The sequence below is a fragment of the Microcaecilia unicolor genome, chromosome 3 (genome assembly GCF_901765095.1).
Source record: "Microcaecilia unicolor chromosome 3, aMicUni1.1, whole genome shotgun sequence".
Lineage (NCBI taxonomy): Eukaryota > Metazoa > Chordata > Amphibia > Gymnophiona > Siphonopidae > Microcaecilia > Microcaecilia unicolor.
Genome location: NC_044033.1, coordinates 110,932,779 through 110,954,158, shown reverse-complemented (window position 1 = coordinate 110,954,158; position 21,380 = coordinate 110,932,779). Strand labels below are relative to the sequence as shown.

The 21,380-nt window shown below is 43.3% G+C and overlaps 1 protein-coding gene across 1 annotated transcript in view; it reads left to right on the top strand.

The window, feature by feature from the left end:
- ABHD12 (abhydrolase domain containing 12) overlaps window positions 1-21,380 on the top strand; it is a 324,548-nt gene that overhangs the window by 242,747 nt on the left and 60,421 nt on the right. Inside the window, 2 exon segments of the mRNA XM_030196277.1 lie at window positions 3,525-3,555; window positions 13,863-13,908. Of these exon segments, the coding sequence (XP_030052137.1) occupies window positions 3,525-3,555; window positions 13,863-13,908 (77 nt within the window).

The window sequence follows — 21,380 nt, the reverse complement described above, 5'->3', positions numbered from 1 at the left end:
GTCAATCTCAGTTGCGAGGTCCAATTGACCATGTTTGTTGTTTTGAGTGAGCCTGGGGGCTAGGGATACCCCATCAGTGAGAACAAGCAGCCTGCTTGTCCTCGGAGAAAGCGAATGCTACATACCTGTAGAAGGTATTCTCCGAGGACAGCAGGCTGATTGTTCTCACAAACCCGCCCACCTCCCCTTTTGGAGTTGTGTCTTCCCTTCTCTTTGTCTTGCTACATATGAGACTGGCCGGCATGAGCCGGTTTCGGGCGGGAAGACGGCCGCGCATGCGCGGTGCGCATCGGCGCGCGAGGGCTAGCAAAGGATTTTGCTAGTGAAGATTCCGATTGGAGGGGCTGCCGTGGACGTCACCCATCAGTGAGAACAATCAGCCTGCTGTCCTCGGAGAATACCTTCTACAGGTATGTAGCATTCGCTTTAACCAAGTTGGTGGGTATCTTGTTCCCCTGCGATCCAAAATGGTGTCTCTTGGGTTGGGGAAATAGAGGGGGGAAGAAGTGGCAAAGCAGAATAATGCGTATGGGTCTGGCCGCTGCAAAAACAATGGTGGCACTAAAATGGAAACAAACCAGGGGACCCACAAAGACAGAATGGGTAGAGAAATTTAGATTGGTAGCTGCTATGGAAAAGATGACTGATAGACGCAAGGGACGTCTTAATCCCAATGCAGAGGAATGGATACATTTGGAAAAGTTTTTTTTGGTTGGGGAAATTTAATGAAGAGGGTGGGATAAACCAAAGAAATAAGAGAAGGGGGGGGGGGGGGGGGGGGGGATGGGAGGCAGGAGAAAAAGAGGCTTGCGGAAAAATGTTTATATATTTGTAAGTTGAAATGTTGAGGGAACCTATGGTTCCGGAATGTTGTCAACCTGTTTGATTAATAAAACTTTATAAATCAAAAAAAGAAACTCATACAACTTCAAGTGAAAATTTTTCACTATGGTGTATCTCTAGAAAAGTCTGCTCTCCTTAATATTTTTACCAGCTTTCATCTTTGGGGTTAAGTATCCTTTTTAGTAAAGGTTCAAAAGCAGTACACAGTGCAAAAGTGGAAGGGAAGCCAGCATCACTTCTTCCAGTATCAAGGTTCCTGAAAGGACTGTGGCACATGTAGCCCATAGTTAAAACATCATCATGTGACCTTAATGTACTCCTACCTCAGCTCATGAGCCCATTTTTCAGACCTTTGAAGTTGGTTCTTCTAAAATATGTATCTTGAAAAGTTCTTTTCTTAATAGAAATAACTTTGGCTCAACGGATACGCGAGATTCAGCCACTAGTCTTACTTGCCAAATTTTCAGTACTTGCACAACAGGGCTATTCTTCAAACCAATCCACATTTCCACAAAAAGTGGGAACTGCATTCCACATTAATTAATCTGAAGTATACCCTACACACAGAGGAGCAAGGACTGCATGGAAGCAGTGGCTTACAATCTGAAAATAATACAGCTGCACCATCAGTCAACTCAGAATTTCAGTAGCCAACAAACTATCAAACTGGTTAGCAAACTGTATATTTTACTGCTTCAGTGAGGGTACATATAGTCAGAACCCTGCCAAAATCAGTTGCCTATCTCTGCTCAGTGTGTGTTAAAGAATTATGAAGAGCTGCAACATGATCTTCCATTCACACATTCAGATCTCACTAGTGTGTGGACAGCATGTCTTGAGGAGACAATGCATTTGGTCAAGTTCTGCAGGGCCCTTTCAGTTAATAGTCAACTTCTCCTCCTCTTCGTATATCTATTCCTCATTACCCTACAGTTCCTACATTTAAATATAAGTAGAGTGACCTTCAGCTTGGGATTCCCTTCTTGTGTAGGGAAGTTATCCTGCTTTTTGATAGAGAAAGGGAAATTGCTTACCTGTAGCAGAGATCCACCATAGGCAATAGGATAAATCAAACAACCACCTTCCTGGGGAGTTGATTTTTAGTCTCTGTAATAGACTGAGAGAACTTGTGGAATAGGAGCTGTGTAGGAAGTACCATGTATGTTCAGAAAAAACTTAGTTATTTCTGAGCTGTGAGAGAGCTATCCTGTGTTGATTCTGTCAGGATAAGGTCACCCACCTGCAGATGCGATTCATCCTGCTCTCTATAGAGAACCCACAATTATTACTGAGTAACTTCTCTTTTGCTACATGTTACCTTGTTAGGATACCCTATGGTTTCTGAACTTCTCTTCACGAACCACTCAGCCTTTACAACCTAACTACTTGTAAAATTCACAAGTAATTGTTCTCGTTATCTCTCTATATAAAACGCACCTCCAACATTCTGAAGCCTCCACAAGTCCCAACATTCTAAATGCATGGTGGTGAAACCAGGAATTCGCCCATGAGTGTTGGCCCCGCCCCCCGCATCAGAGGTCATGACGTGGAGGGCGGACCAATGACACTCAACCAATCGCATCGCGAACCCGTTACTAAGCAACGGAACGTGACATAAGACACATCGCAGAACAATGAAAACCAGCAGCACACAGTTGCTACGCGACATCAACAGCAACGCTAAAAGGACCATATAGATCTCTGATCTCCACACAAACAACGGACACGGTGAGCATAGGAGGGAAGGAAATAAAACCAGCACATACACACACACTCTCACTCTTAACTGGCTATAATGAGCAACTGACCTGCCACTATCACAGGCACTGCTAGCACCTCTCTCTCTCTCTCTCTCTCTCTCTCTCTCTCTCTCTCTCTCTCACACACACACATACAGATGGGACACAGAGGGGATGGAAGACAAGGAACGAATCGTTGGGTATGGAGGGGGCGACAAGGGAGATAAGGCAAGAACTGCCTCAAATGTTTGTGCTGTGCTATGTACAATTATAATGCTGTCTCTTCATTTTGACCTTACCCTTTCACACTCTCTTTCACACAGACGCACACACACACACTAACACTGTCTCTATCTCATACACACACGCACCCACACACATATACACACTCTCTCACACAGACACACAAACACGCCTCAAATGGTTCAGCTGTCCTATGTAAAATTTCACTGCTGTCTCTTCATTTTCACCTACCTGTGCACACCAATCTTTCACACAGAGACACACACACACACTTTCTCTGTGTCACACACACACAGACACACATACATATACACACTCTCACTCTCTCTATAGCCTTGCTAGCGCCTGTTTTCATTTGTTTACAAAACGGGCCTTTTTACTAGTTACTTATTCAGGACTGTGAAACAAATTTCTGTCAATTGGGAAGTAACTGCAGCAGAATTCAATGCTCTGGAAGATTGTTTCATGAAGTGGACAGCAGGTGACAGGAAAGCCTTGTCTGGTGGTTCTTAAAGAACCTGATTGAACCTAGTTTGCTTTTTCTGTGCAGCAACTGAATGTATATAATAGTGAGATGAACAGAAGCCACAATGCAAACTCATCAGAAGATCCTTGTTTCAGACTCTGTTCATGAAAGTGAAGAATGTGTTTTAGTTAATCATCCTAATTGTTTTCTTTTCCTCATTTTTTATTTCATAGGGGAGGTGATCATCGTGTACAGCTTTACAAGGTAAACAGAATTCTGTCAAATTTTTATGTAAATAAATTCAAATTTTCAATATTTAAAAATACGCAGACAGACTGCCAAGCAAAACCTGTGTCCGATCCAGACAAGACATACAAGTCTCTTTTACAAAGCTTCGCTAGCGATTCTGGCACAGCAAATACAACAGATCCCATAAGAATTGAATAAGCTTCATCACACTTGCTGTGCCAGAATTGCTAGCGTGGTTTTGTAAAAGGAGCCCATAGAGAACTAACAGAATGAAAAAAAATGCTGAGACAGAAAAGAACAGTTTTTTCTATAATTGAAAAATTAGCATGGGAACCCTATAGCCCCATATATTATGATGTACAGCCAGTCTTTTAATAAGTACAAAAGTATTGCCATACTGGGAAAGACCAAAGGTCCATCAAGCCCAGCATCCTGTTTCCAACAGTGTCCAATCCAGGTCACAAATACTACTACTACTTATCATTTCTATAGCGCTACTAGACGTACGCAGTGCTGTACACTTGAACATGAAGAGCCAGTCCCTGCTCGACAGAGCTTACAATCTAATTAGGACAGACAAACGAGATAGGGAATATTAAAGTGAGGATGATAAAATAAGGGTTCTGAACAAGTGAATAAGGATTAGGAGTTAAAAGCAGCATAAAAAAGGTGGGCTTTAGCTTAGATTTGAAGATGGCCAGAGATGGAGCTTGACGTACTGGCTCAGGAAGTCTATTCCAGGCATATGGTGCAGCAAGATAAAGGAACGGAGTCTGGAGTTAGCAGTGGAGAAAAGGGTGCAGATAAGAGAGATTTACCCAGTGAATGGAGTTCCCGGGAGGAATGTAGGGGGAGATGAGAGGGAGAGGTACTGAGGAGCTGCAAGAGTGAGTGCACTATAGGTCAATAAGAGGAGTTTGAACTGTATGTGGAAACGGATAGGAAGCCAGTGAAGTGACTTGTGGAGAGGCCTAATATGAGCTTAACGACACTGGCAGAATATTAGTCGTGCAGAAGAATTTTGAACAGATTGAAGAGGAGAGAGATGGGTAAGTGGGAGACCTGTGAGAAGCAAGTTGCAATAGTCTAAGCGAGAGGTGATAAGAGTGTGGATGAGGGTTCTGGTAGTGTGCTCAGAAAGGAAAGGGCGAATTTTGGTGATATTATAGAGAAAGAAACGACAGGTTTTAGCAGTCTGCTGAATATGTGCAGAGAAGGAGAGGGAGGAGTCGAAGATGACCCCAAGGTTACGAGTTATGATGAGACAGGGAGGATGAGAGTGTTATCCACAGAAATAGAGAATGGGGGAGGAGGAGAGGTTGGTTTAGGGGGAAAGATAAGCTCAGTCTTGGTCACGTTTAGTTTCAGATGGCGCCGAGACATCCAGGCAGCAATGTCAGACAGGCAGGCTGATACTTTGACCTGGATTTTGGCTGAGATACCTGGCAAGATCCCAAAAAGTACAAAACATTTTATACTGCTTATCCGAGAAACAGTGGATTTTCCCCAAGTCCATTTAATAATGGTCTATGGACTTTTCCTTTAGGAAGCCGTCCAAACCTTTTTTTAAACTCCGCTAAGCTAACCGCCTTTACCACATTCTCTGGCAATGAATTCCAGAGTCCAACTACACGTTGAATGAAGAAAATGTTTCTCCGATTCATTTTAAATTTACTACATTGTAGCTTCATCACATGCCCCCTAGTCCTAGTATTTTTGGAAAGCGTAAACAGACGCTTCACATCTACCCGTTCAACTCCACTCATTATTTTATAGACATCTATCATATCTCCCTTCAGCCGCCTTTTCTCCAAGCTGAAGAGCCCTAGCCGCTTTAGCCTTTCCTCATAGGGAAGTCGTCCCATCCCCTTTATCATTTTCGTCGCCCTTCTTTGCACCTTTTCTAATTCTACTACATCTTTTTTGAGATACGGCGACCAGAACTGAACACAGTATTCGAGGTGCGGTCGCACCATGGTGCGATACAAAGGCATTATACATCCTCATTTTTGTTTTCCATTCCTTCCTAATAATACCTAACATTCTATTTGCTTTCTTAGCCGCAGCAGCACATTGAGCAGAAGGTTTCAACGTATCATCAACGACGACACCATAGATCCCTTTCTTGGTCCGTGACTCCTAACATGGAACCTTGCATAACATAGCTATAATTCGGGTTTCTCTTCCCACATGCATCACTTTGCACTTGCTCACATTAAACATCATCTGCCATTTAGACGCCCAGTCTCCCAGTCCTCATAAGGTCATCTTTAATTTTTCACAATCCTCCTGCGGTTTAACGACTTTGAATAACTTTGTGTCATCAACCAAATTTAATTACATCACTAGTTACTCCCATCTTTAGGTCATTTATAAATATGTTAAAAAGCAGCAGTCCCAGCACGACCCCTGGGGAACCCCACTAACTACCCCTCTCCATTGAGAATACGACCATTTAACCCTATTCTCTGTTTTCTATCTTTAACCAGTTTTTAATCCACAATAGAACACTACCTCCTATCCCATGACTCTCCAATTTCCTCTGGAGTCTTTCATGAGGTACTTTGTCAAACGCCTTCTGAAAATCCAGATACACAATATCAACTGGCTCACTTTATCCACATGTTTGTTCAGCCCTTCAAAGAAATGTAGTAGATTGGTGAGGCAAGATTTCCCTTCACTAAATCCATGTTGACTATTAGTCTCATTAATCCATGTTTTGAATATGCTCTGTAATTTTGATCTTAATAAGTCCTCTACCATTTTGCCCGGCACCGATGCCAGACTCGCCGGTCTATAATTTCCCGGATCTCCTCTGGAACCTTTTTTAAAAAATTGGCATACATTGGCCACCCTCCAATCTTCCGGTACCACGCTCGATTTTAAGGATAAATTACATATTACTAACAATAGCTCCACAAGCTCATTTTTCAATTCTATCAGTACTCTGGGATGAGTACCATCTGGTCCAGGAGATTTGCTACTCTTCAGTTTGTAGAACTGCCCCATTACATCCTCCAGGTTTACAGAGAATTCATTCAGTTTCTCCGACTCGTCAGCTTCAAATACCATTTCTGGCACCGGTATCCCACCCAAATCTTCCTCGGTGAAGACCGAAGCAAAGAATTCATTTAATCTCTCCGCTACAGCTTTGTCTTCCCTGACCCGCTCCTTTTACTCCTCGGTCATCTAGCGGTCCAACCGATTCTTTTGCCGGCTTCCTGCTTTTAATATACCTAAAAAAAATTTTACTATGTGTTTTTTTGCCTCCAACACAATCTTTTTTCGAAGTCCCTCTTAGCCTTTCTTATCAGCGCTTTGCATTTGACTTGACATTCTTTATGCTGTTTCTTATTATTTCAGTCTGTGCCTTCTTCCATTTTCTGAAGGATTTTCTTTTAGCTCTAATAGCTTCCTTCACCTCACTTTTTAACCATGCTGGCTGTCGTTTGGTCTTCCGTCCTCCTTTTTTAATACGCAGAATATATTTGGCCTGGGCTTCCAGGATGGTGTTTTTGAACAGCATCCACGCCTGATGTAAATTTTTGACCCTCACAGCTGCTCCTCTAAGTTTTTTTTTTTCACCATTCTCATTTTATCATAGTCTCCTTTTTTAAAGTTAAATGCTAACATATTTGATTTCCTATGTATACTTACTTCAAAGCTAATATCAAATCCGATCATATTATGATCACTGTTATCAAGCGGCCCCAGCACCTTTACCTCCCGCACCAGATCATGCGCTCCACTAAGGGACTAGGTCTAGAATTTTTCCTTCTCTCGTCGGCTCCTGTACCAGCTGCTCCATAAAGCTGTCCTTGATTTCATCAAGGAATTGTACCTCCCTAGCGTGCCCCAATGTTATATTTACCCAGTCAATATCGGGGTAATTGAAATCATCCATTATTATTGTGTTGCCCAGTTTGTCAGTTTCTTTGTAGATTATAGAACATTAGCATCTAGGATAGTGATTTTCAACCTTTATCTCACAGCACACTGACAAGGTACAAAATTGTCAAGGCACACCATTAGTTTTTTAAGGATATATGTTATTTAACAAACTAGTATTAAGATTGTGTTTAAACTTAAATAATTTCAATTTTAATCATTGCGTTATCTTTATAGCCACAAATAACATGCATTCAAAAGTAACAATTTTAAAACAAATACTCCCTGTCCACCACCACCGTCTTATCTTTAAAATTTTTTTAAAAAGTAAGGCTTAGAAGTTCTTTCTATACGTCTTCAACATTTGTGACATTTGAAAACAGATGCAACAATGAACTGCACTTGGTTCCATGTGTCATCAAACATATCATCCCACACTGGACCTTCGAACCCTTACCAAACCAAAGGCCTGAATTTGACACCCTTTGCTAATGTCCCCCTCAAAATATATACTGTATGGAGGTTTGGTGCAATGATCATCCATACAATTATGGTAAAAAAAAGGCTCATCAGTCGATCTTGCCTTTAGCGCACAGACACCAACGTTATGTGCATCCCCAGTATTTGCAGTCGATGCATCTCTACAGCACCGGTGTATGCCTTGCATTATTTTCTGCAATGGTTTAGTGGCAGTGGTGGCAGCAGGTAACTATCGAGACAGCCTGCTTGTGCTAACCAGAGCCCACTCTCTGATACTTCCCACCTATGTGGAAATGGGAAGTTACGTCGGAGAGTAGACTCAGGGGTTGGCTTGTGCAGGCTATCTGAATCGCTGCTCGCTGCTGCCGACTGCTACAGAAGAAAAATTTAAATGCTGAGTTGCTGGTTAGGGATGGGACCGCAGCACACTGGTTCTAGGATTTATTGATATTTAGTGAATCCATTCTACTCACACAATATTTCCTCTACCATTGGATCTTTAGAACCCCAAAGCAAAATAAATCCACTTCCATGATAAATGGTTGGCAAGGTGTTCTCTCTTAAAGGCTTTATCTTTTTTTCTCCAAATTTATCTTGTGTGGTTGTGGCGAACAGTTCAAAACACTTTGTGCCAAGAAGTTTCAGGCTCATCAAGGTTTTCTTTTGCCTACTTTAGACAATGACTTGTGATGAGGGCATAGAAAAGGTTTCCTTCTGATAACACTCCTGTGCAGATCATTATTGTACACAACACTGTACTTTAGACTTGTTGACAGCTACCTCAGTATCAACTGAACTTTTTTAGTGCGTCATTTGCAGTAATGTTTGAGTTCTGGTTTGCAAGTTTGACCGATTTTAAGGTGATTCTATTGGACGTTTCTTAGTCTTTAGATGTTGCCTTTTCTTCCATATTTCTTATAGCTTCCATTTCTTAGTTGTTTCTGACATTGCTAGTTGAAAGCATTTTATAGCTTTCCCCTACTTTGTAAGAAAAAGTTACTTTATTTTCAGTTGCTCAGACAATTGTTTAGATGGAGCTCAGGATTGTTGAAGGCAGACGGAACTACAATCACAAACTAATTGGTTAGAAGGGTCAGAGTATTTGTTGCAGGGGTACACTGGTGTAATCAATGGGTAAATCTATACCAGACAAAACAACACACCAGTCAAAATAGCCAATCACATAGTGATAATGTAGTGTATAGGAGAAAACCCCTCAGAACCTATCAGACCATCCGTCCTAGGTGTACAACGTGCCAAAAAAAATGGCCGTTGATAGTTTCTATCACGGGGGGGGGGGGGGGGGGGGGTTCTCCACTGATTTTTTTTTCTTTTTTTTTTCTAATGTGCAAATAAAATGCCTCAAAAAAATACAACTAGAACTACTTAAAGAACATAATAATGCTGGAAGCGCCAGGTGCAAGCAAAAGAATATACACTCAATGTCACAGCAATAAATGTAGCACTTAGCTTTATGTCCGACGGCGCCACCGTTTCACCATAAAGTGCTTGTCATGCTTATAGAGCTTTCCAGTTTTCTGTAAAAATAAAAGTTCAGTTGTAAAACTCGTAACAATAACATAAAGGATTGATCTTAACACCAGTCCGCATACATTCTGTTTGCCCACCTCACAACAAAATGGCGCTGTGACGTCATCCAATAAGATTAGCATTCCAATTAGTAAAATACATGCCAATCAATTTTGTTGTTGAGGTCCGCAGGTTCTAGTGATTTCAATTTAAATGTCCATTTTGCCTCTTCGTTGCAGCATGAGTTATCTATTTCCTCCCCTTGGATTGCCCTCCAATTTTTCAAGAATACAGCAACGCAAATCCTCAAATCTATGTTGTAGTTGCAAACAATGTTCGACAATGGGTTCTTTGATGTTCTGTCTCACTAAGTTCACTCTGTGTTCTAGCATCCGTTTTTAAACATTCTCGTTGTCATTCCTACATAGATTTTTTTATACGGACGGAAGCCTTTTGCGAAAAGAAGAGGGCCTTGTCTGGCAGGGGTTGGGGTCCCCCGCCAGCAAAGGCAGGCAACGGCGGGTTGGCGGAGGGAGGGGGGGGTCCAGGGCCAGTTGGCGGCAGGGGTTCCAGGGCCAATCTATGGGGGCCCAGGCCCCACGTAGCTACACCACTGGCATAAGATGCTACTGAGTTGTAGGAAACATTTTCCAACTTTCCCACTGGGGATATACAAGTGTAGTGCTTTTACCCAGGGCACTTCTGCATACAGTATTGCAAACCTCGGCTCATTTGGGGGGGGGGGGGGGTGTAATTTACTAACAGTGTCGGTACATGTTATCTGCCACATGATCGAAATGGATACTTGGATGCAAAAAAAAAATTATTGTAAAGGTAACTATAAGGCCTGTTCCCTCCTCATTAGGCTTGTAACATTTACCCCCTCTACCCCAGCTCTCCTTCCTAGGCTTGATTCTTCCACGTTGCACTGGGTCCTCTAGTTTGCTGTCTGTCTCTAGGCTTGGGCCCCCCTGCCCATGCTCACCCTTGCTCCACTCATCCCAGGTTCAGCCCCCTCGTTCCTCCACTCTGGCCTTTTTCTTCTCCCAGCTGTCTTTCTTCCCAGATTTGCCCCCAAGCTCTTTCTCTTCCTCATCTACCCTGGCTCAATCCCCACAGTTTTCATTTCCATTGACGCCCAGCCATCCTGCTTTATAGTCCACATGGACCAGTTTCCACATCCAGCCACAGGATCAACCTTGCATTCTCCTTTCTCTTTCAGTCACTCATCACCAAATTCTGCACAATAAATGTAGAATTCTGCACAAATCTGAACTGTGCAGTTGCACAGAATTCCCATTTGTGATTTTATATAGACTGAGAGTTTCTTCCCATTGCATTCATTACATTATCTGAGTTGTTCCTTTTGTTTTTCTAACATATTTAGGACAAGATCCTAAATAACAGATATGCTTGTTCTTGTTGGAAATTAAAGCTAGTTCCTTTCCTTAGTGTGTATTTGGGTCACCATATAGAAGGACTTTTCCTTTTGTTTAGAAGGTTTTGATTTCAGGTTGGATGGTTATAAAATAGTCAAAATAGGAAGTATATGCAAGAGTTGCTCATTATATAAAACTAGTAAAAAAGGCCCGTTTCTGACACAAATGAAACTGGGCGCAGGTTTTCCTCGGAGTGTGTGTGAGAGTGACTCTGTGAGAGAGAGAGTGAATGTGCGAGTGTGTGTGTGTGACAGAGAGTGAGACTGGGTGTGAGTGTGTCTGTGAGAGAGAGAGAGTGTGTGTGTGAGAATGAGAGTGTGTGCCAGGGGTCCCCCCTCCCAGTTCCAGGGTCGTCCCCCCTCCCTCCGAGTTCCAGGGTCGTCCCTCCCTCCTCCCTCCCTTCGAGTTCCAGGGTCGTCCCTCCCTCCCTCCGAGTTCCAGGGTCGTCCCTCCTCTTTCCCTCCGAGTTTCAGGGTCTCCCTCCCAGTTTCAGGATCCCCCCTCCCAGTTTCAGGATCTCTCTCCCCCCCTCCCTCCCTCCCTCCCAGTTTCAGGATCGTCGTCCCTCCCTTCCCTCCCTCCCAGTTTCCAGGCCCCCTCCCTACGAATTTTAAAAGTTATCTTCACTTACCTCGTCGGGTCATGTCTCGTCACTCATTAACCGGGAGGGCGGCTAATTCGCGAGGCAGGCAGGCTTGAACCACTGCGGTAAGTCAGGAGGGTGGCTGTTGAGCGCTTCAGTGGCATCAAGCAGGCTCCAGCTACTTTTTTTTTCTTTTGCTGTCAAGCTGTATGGTGGTTCAAATATACGCGAGCTGGTTTTTTTTTTGGAGGGGGGGTGGATTAGCTGTGAGGCATGCATCTGTTTTTTTCTTTTTCTTTTTCTTTTTTCGCGGGTTACATCATAATGGCTATGGTGACGTCATCCTGTGCTACGGAGCCTAGCACACCAACTCCGAAGAAGTCAAAAACACAGGCAGCAACAAGTCCCATAGAATGTTGGAGGTGAGAATTATTCTATAGGATTGGAAAGGCAGTTTAGAAAAAAAAATTCAGTTATTATGTAGAGTAATGAATCTCAAATCTTTCCCTGGAGCACCAGTCAGGTTTTCAGCATATCCACAATAAATTTGTGTGCAACTCTATCTTATGCATATTCATTGATAGCTTCTGGTGCAAAAGGTGGTTAAGCAAATTCCTTTATGGTCACAGTTGTTTAAATCCTGTTGTAACATGTAGGAATGCAGTAATTTGTTTAAAAAAGACAAGCCACTCATTTTCATATATTGGTAATGACATAGCAACATAATAGATTATGGCAGAAAGACTAACTGGCCCATCCAGTCTGCCCACTTATTTCTGTCCACTCTAAAGATATATTCTAGTTGCCGACCTTGAGTGCTTATACGTACTATTATTATCCCTTAGCTAGGACTTTTGTCATGTTCCTCCATTGCAGTCCAGCATTCCGTATAGATGAGCATACAAGATTTTTTAGTTCACATCTAGCATCCCTCTTGTCCTATGTCTAACTAAGAAGTCCTGTAACAATCCCAAGAACCATCAACACCAGTATGGCCATTGCTGGAATGTCCAACTTCTTATGTCCCTGTGATCATTTCATATGAATCCTGCCCCAACCAACATGCTTCACTAATCTGGGATGTGTCTTGGGAGATGTAGTTTTATTTACATAACTGCAAGTTTTTAACAATTGTCAGTAACAATCATATATATATCATCATATCACATATCTATGGATTTCACTTCTATGATTGTTGATTCCACACAATCTAGATATATGGCCCTGTTTACTAAGGTGTGCTAGCGTTTTTAGAGTGCACTAAAATTAGCATGCGCTAAATCCTAGATTCACCCATATGTTCCTATGGGCGACTTTAACATTTAGCGTGCGCTAATCAGTGTGCGCTAAAAATGCTAGCATGCCCTTAGCGTGGCTTAGTAAACGGGGCCCTAGGTCACTTAACTGTTGTATACAGCCTTCCAGATATACCCCACAACAAAAAAGCCGTAGTACCCCCTTTGCAAAAACCAACCAAGGAGAAACAACAGAACAAAAAGGGGAACAACCAGAGAAGTACCAACCAAGGAATATTTTTTAAAAATCACATAAAAAGACATACAGTCCATAGAGACCTATAAGTCCATAAAAAATGTAATATCAAGACTTGATGCAGTCCTGCGTTTCAGCGCGCAGTGAGCCTCAGGAGGCTTCTGTAAACAACATTAAAACATAATCACAAATTTTACTCAAAAACATTTAAGGACAGTGATACGTAAATAAATACATAAATAGCATTAGAACTAAGTGGATAATTATATAAATATGCATATATAAGAATTATTAGTAAAAAATGGTATTCATGAAAAATAGTAAAAACTATTAATAACATTAATAAAAACATAGGTTAAAAACATCACCAAAAGGTACGGTTTAATCAACAGCTAAAGCATATTGGTTATTGAAGAGTTGCAGTAATTAATAAAATGCAGTATGATAGATATATTACAAAAGGTATAATGATATTCCAATTGGACTTGTAAATCCCTTGTACTTTTTGAAAACAAGTGCAGTCACATTTCCATGTTTCCATTTATGTGTGCTTCCTGTGTTTATTGTACAACCAATTACAATTGTGCTACTTTTTATTGTATCTTTATCAGAATACATCGCAGTGTGTGTGTTCATATATGTTTCTAAATAGTACAAGGGATTTACAAGTTCATTTGATATGTCATTATACCTTTTGTACATGTGCTACGTTTCACTTAACAGAAGTGTGTCGCACCAGATATTAAGCTTGAATGAAAATAATTTCATGAGCTATCCTGTTCCTCTCTGTGTCCGAGTTAATTAACAGAAAAGTTCTATATTTATAACTATGAGACAAAAGGAGCATGCTTCTGGGTATTTGCTGGTTTTGTGTGTGCTAAGGCATCATTTTTTCTTTCTTTTTTTTCCAGGTCCTCAGTTCCCTAGGTTACCATGTGGTAGCATTTGACTATCGAGGTGAGATTGTTTTCAAGCAACTCTAACAGAATCTTGGCTTGGTTAATAGGGGTTATTTCCCTGGGTACAGGATGGATAAGAAACCTTTATAAATCAAACATGCTGTGCTTCTCTACTTCTTCCTTTTTAGTTTTATGCTTTTCAGCATCTTCATTTCCTTGTCACTTGCAGCAGATGAATCCAGGAACTAGTGGGTTAAGTCCACCTACCAGCAGGTGGAGATAGAGATAAACAAACTAAAGGCAGTGATGCCAGACGGCCAGCTCCTTCCTCAGTTAGTATGTCTCTATCTCAGCAGGTGGTGGACGGCTTTTTCTCCAGCTCCTGGGCCCAAGGCCTCTGAGGGTGCTCCTGGGCTGGTGGCCAGTTTGAGCCGGGGGTGGCGGACTGGTAGTGTCCCCTTTGGCAGCATACTCAGTTGCTGGGTCCCTGCTGCATCTCAAATTCCCTCTGAACAGGCTTTTGCTGTTCCTTTCCTTCCCTGTTTGTTTCTGCTTCCTCACTAAAAAAAAAAAAAAAAAAAGAAAAGAACCATAGAATTTGTTTAAAACAGAAAAGCACAGGGAAGTGTGTTTTTGCTGAGAGCAGGTTTGTATTACTGCTGTCTGAGTCCTGTTTTCTGTTGCCTGCTTGTCTGAGCCTGCCTCGAAGTGGAGTCGGAGAGTTTTTTTTCTTCAGCTCAGCTGTCAGTTCCCGCGCTTTCCCGGTCCGGGGTAAGTCCTGCTGGGTTCCTGTTCGGGGGCGGGCGATGGCAGCGGAGGTGGTAAAACACTCTTCCCAATGCGGGAAACGTCGTTCGGCGGCGAGCCTTTGTAACACGGGGTGCGCTGATTTGCGGGACTCGACGGAGCTGTGGGGCCCCCCCGAGAGCGTGCTTTTCCACCCGGAGCCTGGTGATTCTCGCACCATTTTGTGATCGGGATCGCGGAGCCGGCACCGGTAGGGGTTTTGGGCAAAGCTGCTCCTCTGGTAGGGGAGTCCAGGGGGGTCCGTCAGGCACTTTGGGCGATGGTGCAGGTGCCATGGCTGCATCCTCCGTTGCGGGGGAGGGGTTTTCGCCAGAGTTTATTTTGCTACTCCATCAGGTGTTTTTGTTGAAAAGGGCCTTGCCCCCCACCCCCCTCACGTGGCTGCGCCAGGTTCGGCCTTTGATTCTCTCAGGGGGTCTGGGGGTAACCAAGAGATTTTGGGTTTTTCCACAGAGGATTTCTCCTCCCTTAACAAGCCTAGGCTTTCTTTGGGGTCTGAGGAGGGGTCCTGCATACGGTCACCTGCAGCTTCCTCCATGGTGGCTCTCTCGGAGCAGATGGGGGTAGAGGACGTGGAGGACGGTGTCCTCACTGACCAACCGGAGGACTCTTCCGCCGTGAGAATTTTCCATAAGGAGGAGTTGTCCTCCTTTATCTCTCAGGCGCTGGAAGCCCTGAATATAGAGGACCCTGAGGTTGTGGCTTCTCAGGCAGTCAACCCCAAGATGGCTAGTACCAGACGACCTTCTAAGGCCTTTCCGGTACATGAAGCTATTGAAGAGTTGATTTCTGCCCAGTGGGCGGATCCGGATGGGGGGCTGAAAGTAGCCAGGGCTATGGCCAGGCTGTATCCGGTTTCAGCGGACCATTTAGAGCAGTTTGCTCTACCTAGGGTGGATGCCCTGGTGACGGTGGTCACTAAGAAGACTACTCTTCCAGTGGAAGGTGGTGTGGCACTTAAGGATATAAAGACAGACGGCTAGAAGCCTCTTTAAAACGTTCCTTTGAGGTGGCCGCTTTGACACTTCAAGCTTCTGTTGGTAGTACTTATGTGGCTAGAGCTTGTCTCAGTTGGCTACATTTTGTCATGGATTCGATTTCGGAGTCTGATATGCCGGGAGCTCCTCAGATTTCGCTGATGGATATTGGGCTGGCGTACTTGGCGGATGCCTTGTATGATTTGGTCCTTGCTTCAGCCAAACTCATGGCCTTGACCGTTTCCTCTCAGCGTCTTCTGTGGCTCCGTCATTGGGCCGCAGATATGGCCTCTAAGCAACGGCTCATTAAATTGCCTTTCGAGGGAAATTGCTTTTTGGGGAAGATCTAGAAAAGATTGTTAAAGATTTGGGGGATTCCAAATCTCAGCATCTTTCGGAGGATAGACCCAATTCTACTTAAAGGCAGGGAGCCTCAAGGTCACGTTTCAGAGAGACGCGACGGTATTGCCCGGGGCGGTCCAAAGCAGCCTTTCAGCGTCCTCGTTTTGGGCAGCGTTCTTCCTTTCGCAACAAGAAGCGTCCGGCTGGACCCCCCTCTTGTCAGGGGGCTCCTTCTCGGGCCTCCCAATGATGGGGCGCAGGTCCACTCGGGAGGAGAGCAAGATCAGTGGTCAGCTTTCTCTGTTTCTTCCAGAGTGGGCCAGAATTACTTTGGACCAATGGGTCATCGATGTGGTGCGAGAAGGTTACAAGCTAGAATTCTTTTATCCTATCACAGACTTTTTTCTGGAGTCCCGGTGTGGATCGCGGGCCAAGAGGATAGCGGTTCTGCAGTGTTTGCGAGACCTGCTAAGGATAGGGGCTATCGTGCCTGTTCCTCCTCTCGAAAGGCGCACAGGTCAGTACTCCATCTTCTTTGTGGTTCCAAAGAAGGGAGGGGCTTTTCGGCCTATTCTCCATCTCAGAAAAGTAAAACAGTTTTTGCGGGTTCGTCACTTCTGCATGGAGACATTAAGGGCAGTTATTGCTGCTGTTGAACCAGGCGAGTTTTTGACGGCTCTCGATTTGAGGGAAGCTTACCTGCACATTCCCCTTTGGCAGCCCCATCAGAGATTTCTCAGATTTGTGGTGCTGGGTTAGCACTTCCAGTTTTGGGCCCTTCCTTTTGGAATGGCCACTGCCCCACACACTTTTTCCAAGGTCATGGTGGTGGCGGCGGCGGCGTTCTTGCGGAAGGAGGGGATTTGAGTGCATCCATATCTCAACAACTGGCTGATTCGGGCAACGACAACAGAGGAGAGTCGAGTGGTCACCGACCGAGTGATTGCGGTGTTGCAATCGTTAGGTTGGGTGGTCAATATGGACAAGAGTCATCCGGTTCCTACTCAGTCTGGAGTATCTTGGATTGCAATTCGATACGAAGCGGGAGAAGGTTTTTCTCCCCGAGGGGCGAAGGAATCAAATTGCTTTCTCATGTAAGGACCTTATTGAGTTGTTGCGATCCCCGAGTGTGGGACTATGTTTAGCTCCTCGGTTCCATGACAGCGACCTTGGAGGTCATTCCATGGGCAAGGGCTCACATACGGCCTCTTCAGAATTTCCTTTTGAGCAGATGGTCGCTGATGTTGCTGGATTATCAACGACGCCTTCCTTGGTCTAGCCGGGCCAGGGACAGTCTTGCATGCTGACTCCAGTCAGCCAGTTTGCAGAAGGGTGTTTCTCTTGCATCTCCCAATTGGTTGGTAGTTGTGACAGATGCCAGCCTTGCGGGCTGGAGAGCCTGTTTTCTTCATTGAGTAGCCCAGGGATCGTGGACCCCTCTTAAAGCAACTTGGCTGATAAATCGTCTGGAGTTGCGAGCAGTCGTGAATGCGTTGCGGAGTTTTCAGGACCTTCTGCAGGGGCAGGCAGTTCGTGTATTCTCAGACAACACCACGACGGTGGCGTACATCAATCGGCAGGGGGGCACTCGCAGTCTTCCCTTGGCAGTGGAAGCGCCTTGTCTTCTAGTATGGGCGGAAGCGCATGTTCAGAATCTGTCGGCAGCGCACATTGCGGGTCAAGACAATGTTCAAGCGGATTTTCTCAGCTGGACTCTTTGGACACAGCGAAATGGACGCTGTCGGACTCGGCTTTTCGGCTGATATGTCAACGTTGGGGAAGACCAGTAATGCAGACTGGCCTCGACGGCCGTGGTAAGCGGATCTCGTTCGAGCACTCTGAGCCACCATTGCGACTTCCGGTGACCCCGATCTGCTGCATCAAGGGCCAGTTCAGATGGAAAATCCCTTCCGCTTGGTCTTACGGGCCTGGCTATTGAGAGGCGGCAGCTGAGTAAGAAGGGATTTTCAGGACCAGTCATTGCCACTCTTTTGGGGGCACGGGATCAGTCTACTTCAGCAGCGTACGCGCAAGTGTGGAAAGCTTTCTCAACGTGGTGTGCTTTGCGTGCTGAATCGCCTTTTCGGACGGACATTCCGGTTATTCTGGAGTTCCTTCAGGATGGTCTTCAAAAGGGATTGGCATATAATTCCCTTCAAGTGCAGGTGGCCGCGCTAACTTGTTTTAGGGGCAAACTGGACGGTTCCTCTTTAGCAGCTCACTCTGATGTGGTCCAAACGGATGTGGTCCAAAGGGAGAACGGTAGGCGAGACACTTGCAGGTAATAAGTTCGGGAAACCTGTGGAAAGAAAAGGAAGGTGGTGAACATAAGGATTGTGGGAAATGCCAATGGTGTAAGCTAAATATTAAAGGGTCTGAGTGGATAACCTTGGGGAGGGGGAAAAAGTTGACAGCTAGGGATGTTACAGACTGTAATTCGCGGAATATAGTATATGTGATAGTATGTCCGTGTCAATTAATGTACATTGGGAGATCGAGTAGACCTACACCGGGCTCTTTGGCATCGGCCTCCTCTGCTGCAGCCGTGCCCGGCTTGGCATTTGAATGTGGTACTGCGAGCCCTCCAGGCCCCACCATTTGAGCCATTGAATAAGGTTTCTGAGAAGGATCTAACACTTAAGATAGTGTTTTTGGTGGCCATTGCTTCAGCTAGGAGGATTTCTGAAATTCAGGCTTTGTCTTACAGAGATCCTTTTTTGCAGTTTCTGAAGCAGGGGTGTCGATCCGGACGGTGCCGTCTTTTCTACCTAAAGTGGTTTGGGCTTTCCATGTCAATCAGGCGGTTTTTCCAGATTTTCTAAGCATAGAGGGCTAATCACGCCTCGATTTTGCACGAAAATCAAAGTATATTCTGTAAAGTATGCTTTTATTTATTTATTTATTTAACACATTTATATCCCACCAAGTGCTGCTCTGCATGACTAAATTTAGTCATGGTCAGTTACGCCAACTAAAACCTGATGTAAATCTAGCAGTGCACAGAGCGGAGGTGTGCTTAGCTCAGCGATGTGCCTAGAGACTTTGCATTTTACTTGAGATTATTGAACATAGAACATAGATAGCATTGCTTTTATTCTACATCAACAACACTGTATTCAATTATAGAAATTTTTTAAGCTAGTTTTGATTTGTTAACTTGTGTACCTAGAGTATTGGTTGTATAAAATGGAGTTTATTTGTCTTCTGTTTATTTCTGTGGTTTTATGGGATGGGTGGGGTTGTGTAGCAAATTTTGGGGGGTTTCATTTTAATTTGTATGAAACTAATTTGCTTATTAATAGATATAGATTTAAAAAGTCGTTTATTAATAACTATCCATATAAAAATCTGATTAATTGTGCCTAAAGCGATTAAGGTACATGTAAGATCTGGACACTCACATCTTAAGAAGACATTTTCACTGTCTTCAAAAGTCTCTAAACATAATCTGATACCTGTAATGTTTTAGAAGATATTTCAATGATACCAATTCCATGTTGTTATGCTAATGTAAGAGCTATAAAAAACAAGGTTCCTATTATTAAAGATTGGCTAGAGGAATTCCAACCAGTTGTGTACTCCTCACTGAAATTTGGTTGTCCTCTGATGATCCATCTGGATATAAATCAATCTTGTTAAGTAGGGAAAGGAAAAGAGGTAGAGTGGCTTTAATTGTTTTAAAAAATGGTTTGAGGTTAAACTAGTGTACGTGCTGAAGACTCCTGACCTTGAGTTTATGGCTTGTCAATTAATAGTGAAACTTTCAAAAAAAGCTCTTACATGAATATTATTACTACTACTACTACTTAACATTTCTAAAGCGCTACTAGGGTTACGCAGCGCTGTACAATTTAACATGGAAGGAAAGTCCCTGCTCAAGGAGCTTACAATCTAAAGACAAATGTACAGTCAATCTGATAGGTCAGACAGATTGGGGCAGCCTATATATTCGAAGGTGTTCCGAAGCAGCATTGAAGAGGTGAGCTTTAAGCAAGGATTTGAAGATTTATTCCCCTCTAAAAAAAAAAAAAAAAAAGTGAGCTATAGTAAACATCATTTTTATGATTTTATGTTTAGAAATTCAATTCATTCACCATACAGTTTAATATTAGGTGATATTAACCTACATTTGGATCAAACAAAAGATACTAATGTTGTTGAATTGAACTTTTTTTTTTAACATAGCTTAGACTATTCATGGTTACCACCTACCGCCTCACATAATCAGGGTCATCAGTTGGATCTAATATATTGGTCAAGTTTTAAGTTTAAGGTAAATAATATTTTTATCTCAGATTGTATTTGGGGAAAAAACTTGTGGTTGGATCATTTATTACTTAAATTTAACATAATTTGGAATCAATTTTCTAAAATACAAAATAAGTTTAAGATACAAAATGAAAGTAGGAATAAGATTGATGTTGAGAAATTTTGGGAAAAAGTCAATTCTGACTGAGTTTGTGATATCCAATCACCTAACAAGGCTCATATATATTATACACTCCACTTCAACAATATATTATACAAAGATCTTTCATATATTTTTATATATTTTTATTGCCTCAGCGGTGCTCATGACCAACAGCACTCTTCTGTGGACACTCCAAACAGCACCTAAATCATCACCGGCGATTATATTAATAGTCTTTCCTCATTCATTTTTTCATCTTTCATTTGTTCTTTTTTACTTTATTCTTAATCTCTTAATTACTTATAAGCAATACTTAACTTGCACTGAACGATCGGACCAAGGGTTCAACAATGCCCGACATGCATGTTTCGCCATAAAAGGCTGTGTCAAGGGCTCCCCTAAGAAATATAAAAATACATCATCTTAATGAAGGCAGCAAAGGGTCCCGTATATTACAAATCCCCAGCTGTCTCCCCATCTATAACCCATATCTTTTATAGAACACACTTTCAACCTACCCTTAGCCGTTCTTAGTACCAGCCTCGCAATGTTTATTGCTGGATTTGCCTCCTGCTAAGATGGCGACGGCGTCCTGCTCTTACCTTTTAAAATTCCCTCCTACTATTGACATCTCCACCCTTGGGTCTGATAGGCCAGACAGATTATCCCGCTACATTAAGGTAGCCCATTCTAATTCAGCATTTAATCCATGTGGGGTCACTTTAAACAAAAAGCAAAAGAGCTGAGTCAGAGATTTGAAGAGAGGGGCTATCCTAAAGCCGCTATAAGAAAGGCATATTTGAGGGCGCGATTTGCTCAGCGCCCGCTTCTCTTACAAGATCATATTAATATGCAACAGGAAAGAATCACTTGTGTGTTACCTTATACAGAGATTAGTAAAAAATTAGTGGGTCATATAAGGCAGCTTTGGCATATCATCCAGCTACATGCAGGGTTTGATGAATATCCCATGATAGCTTATACGAAAGGGAG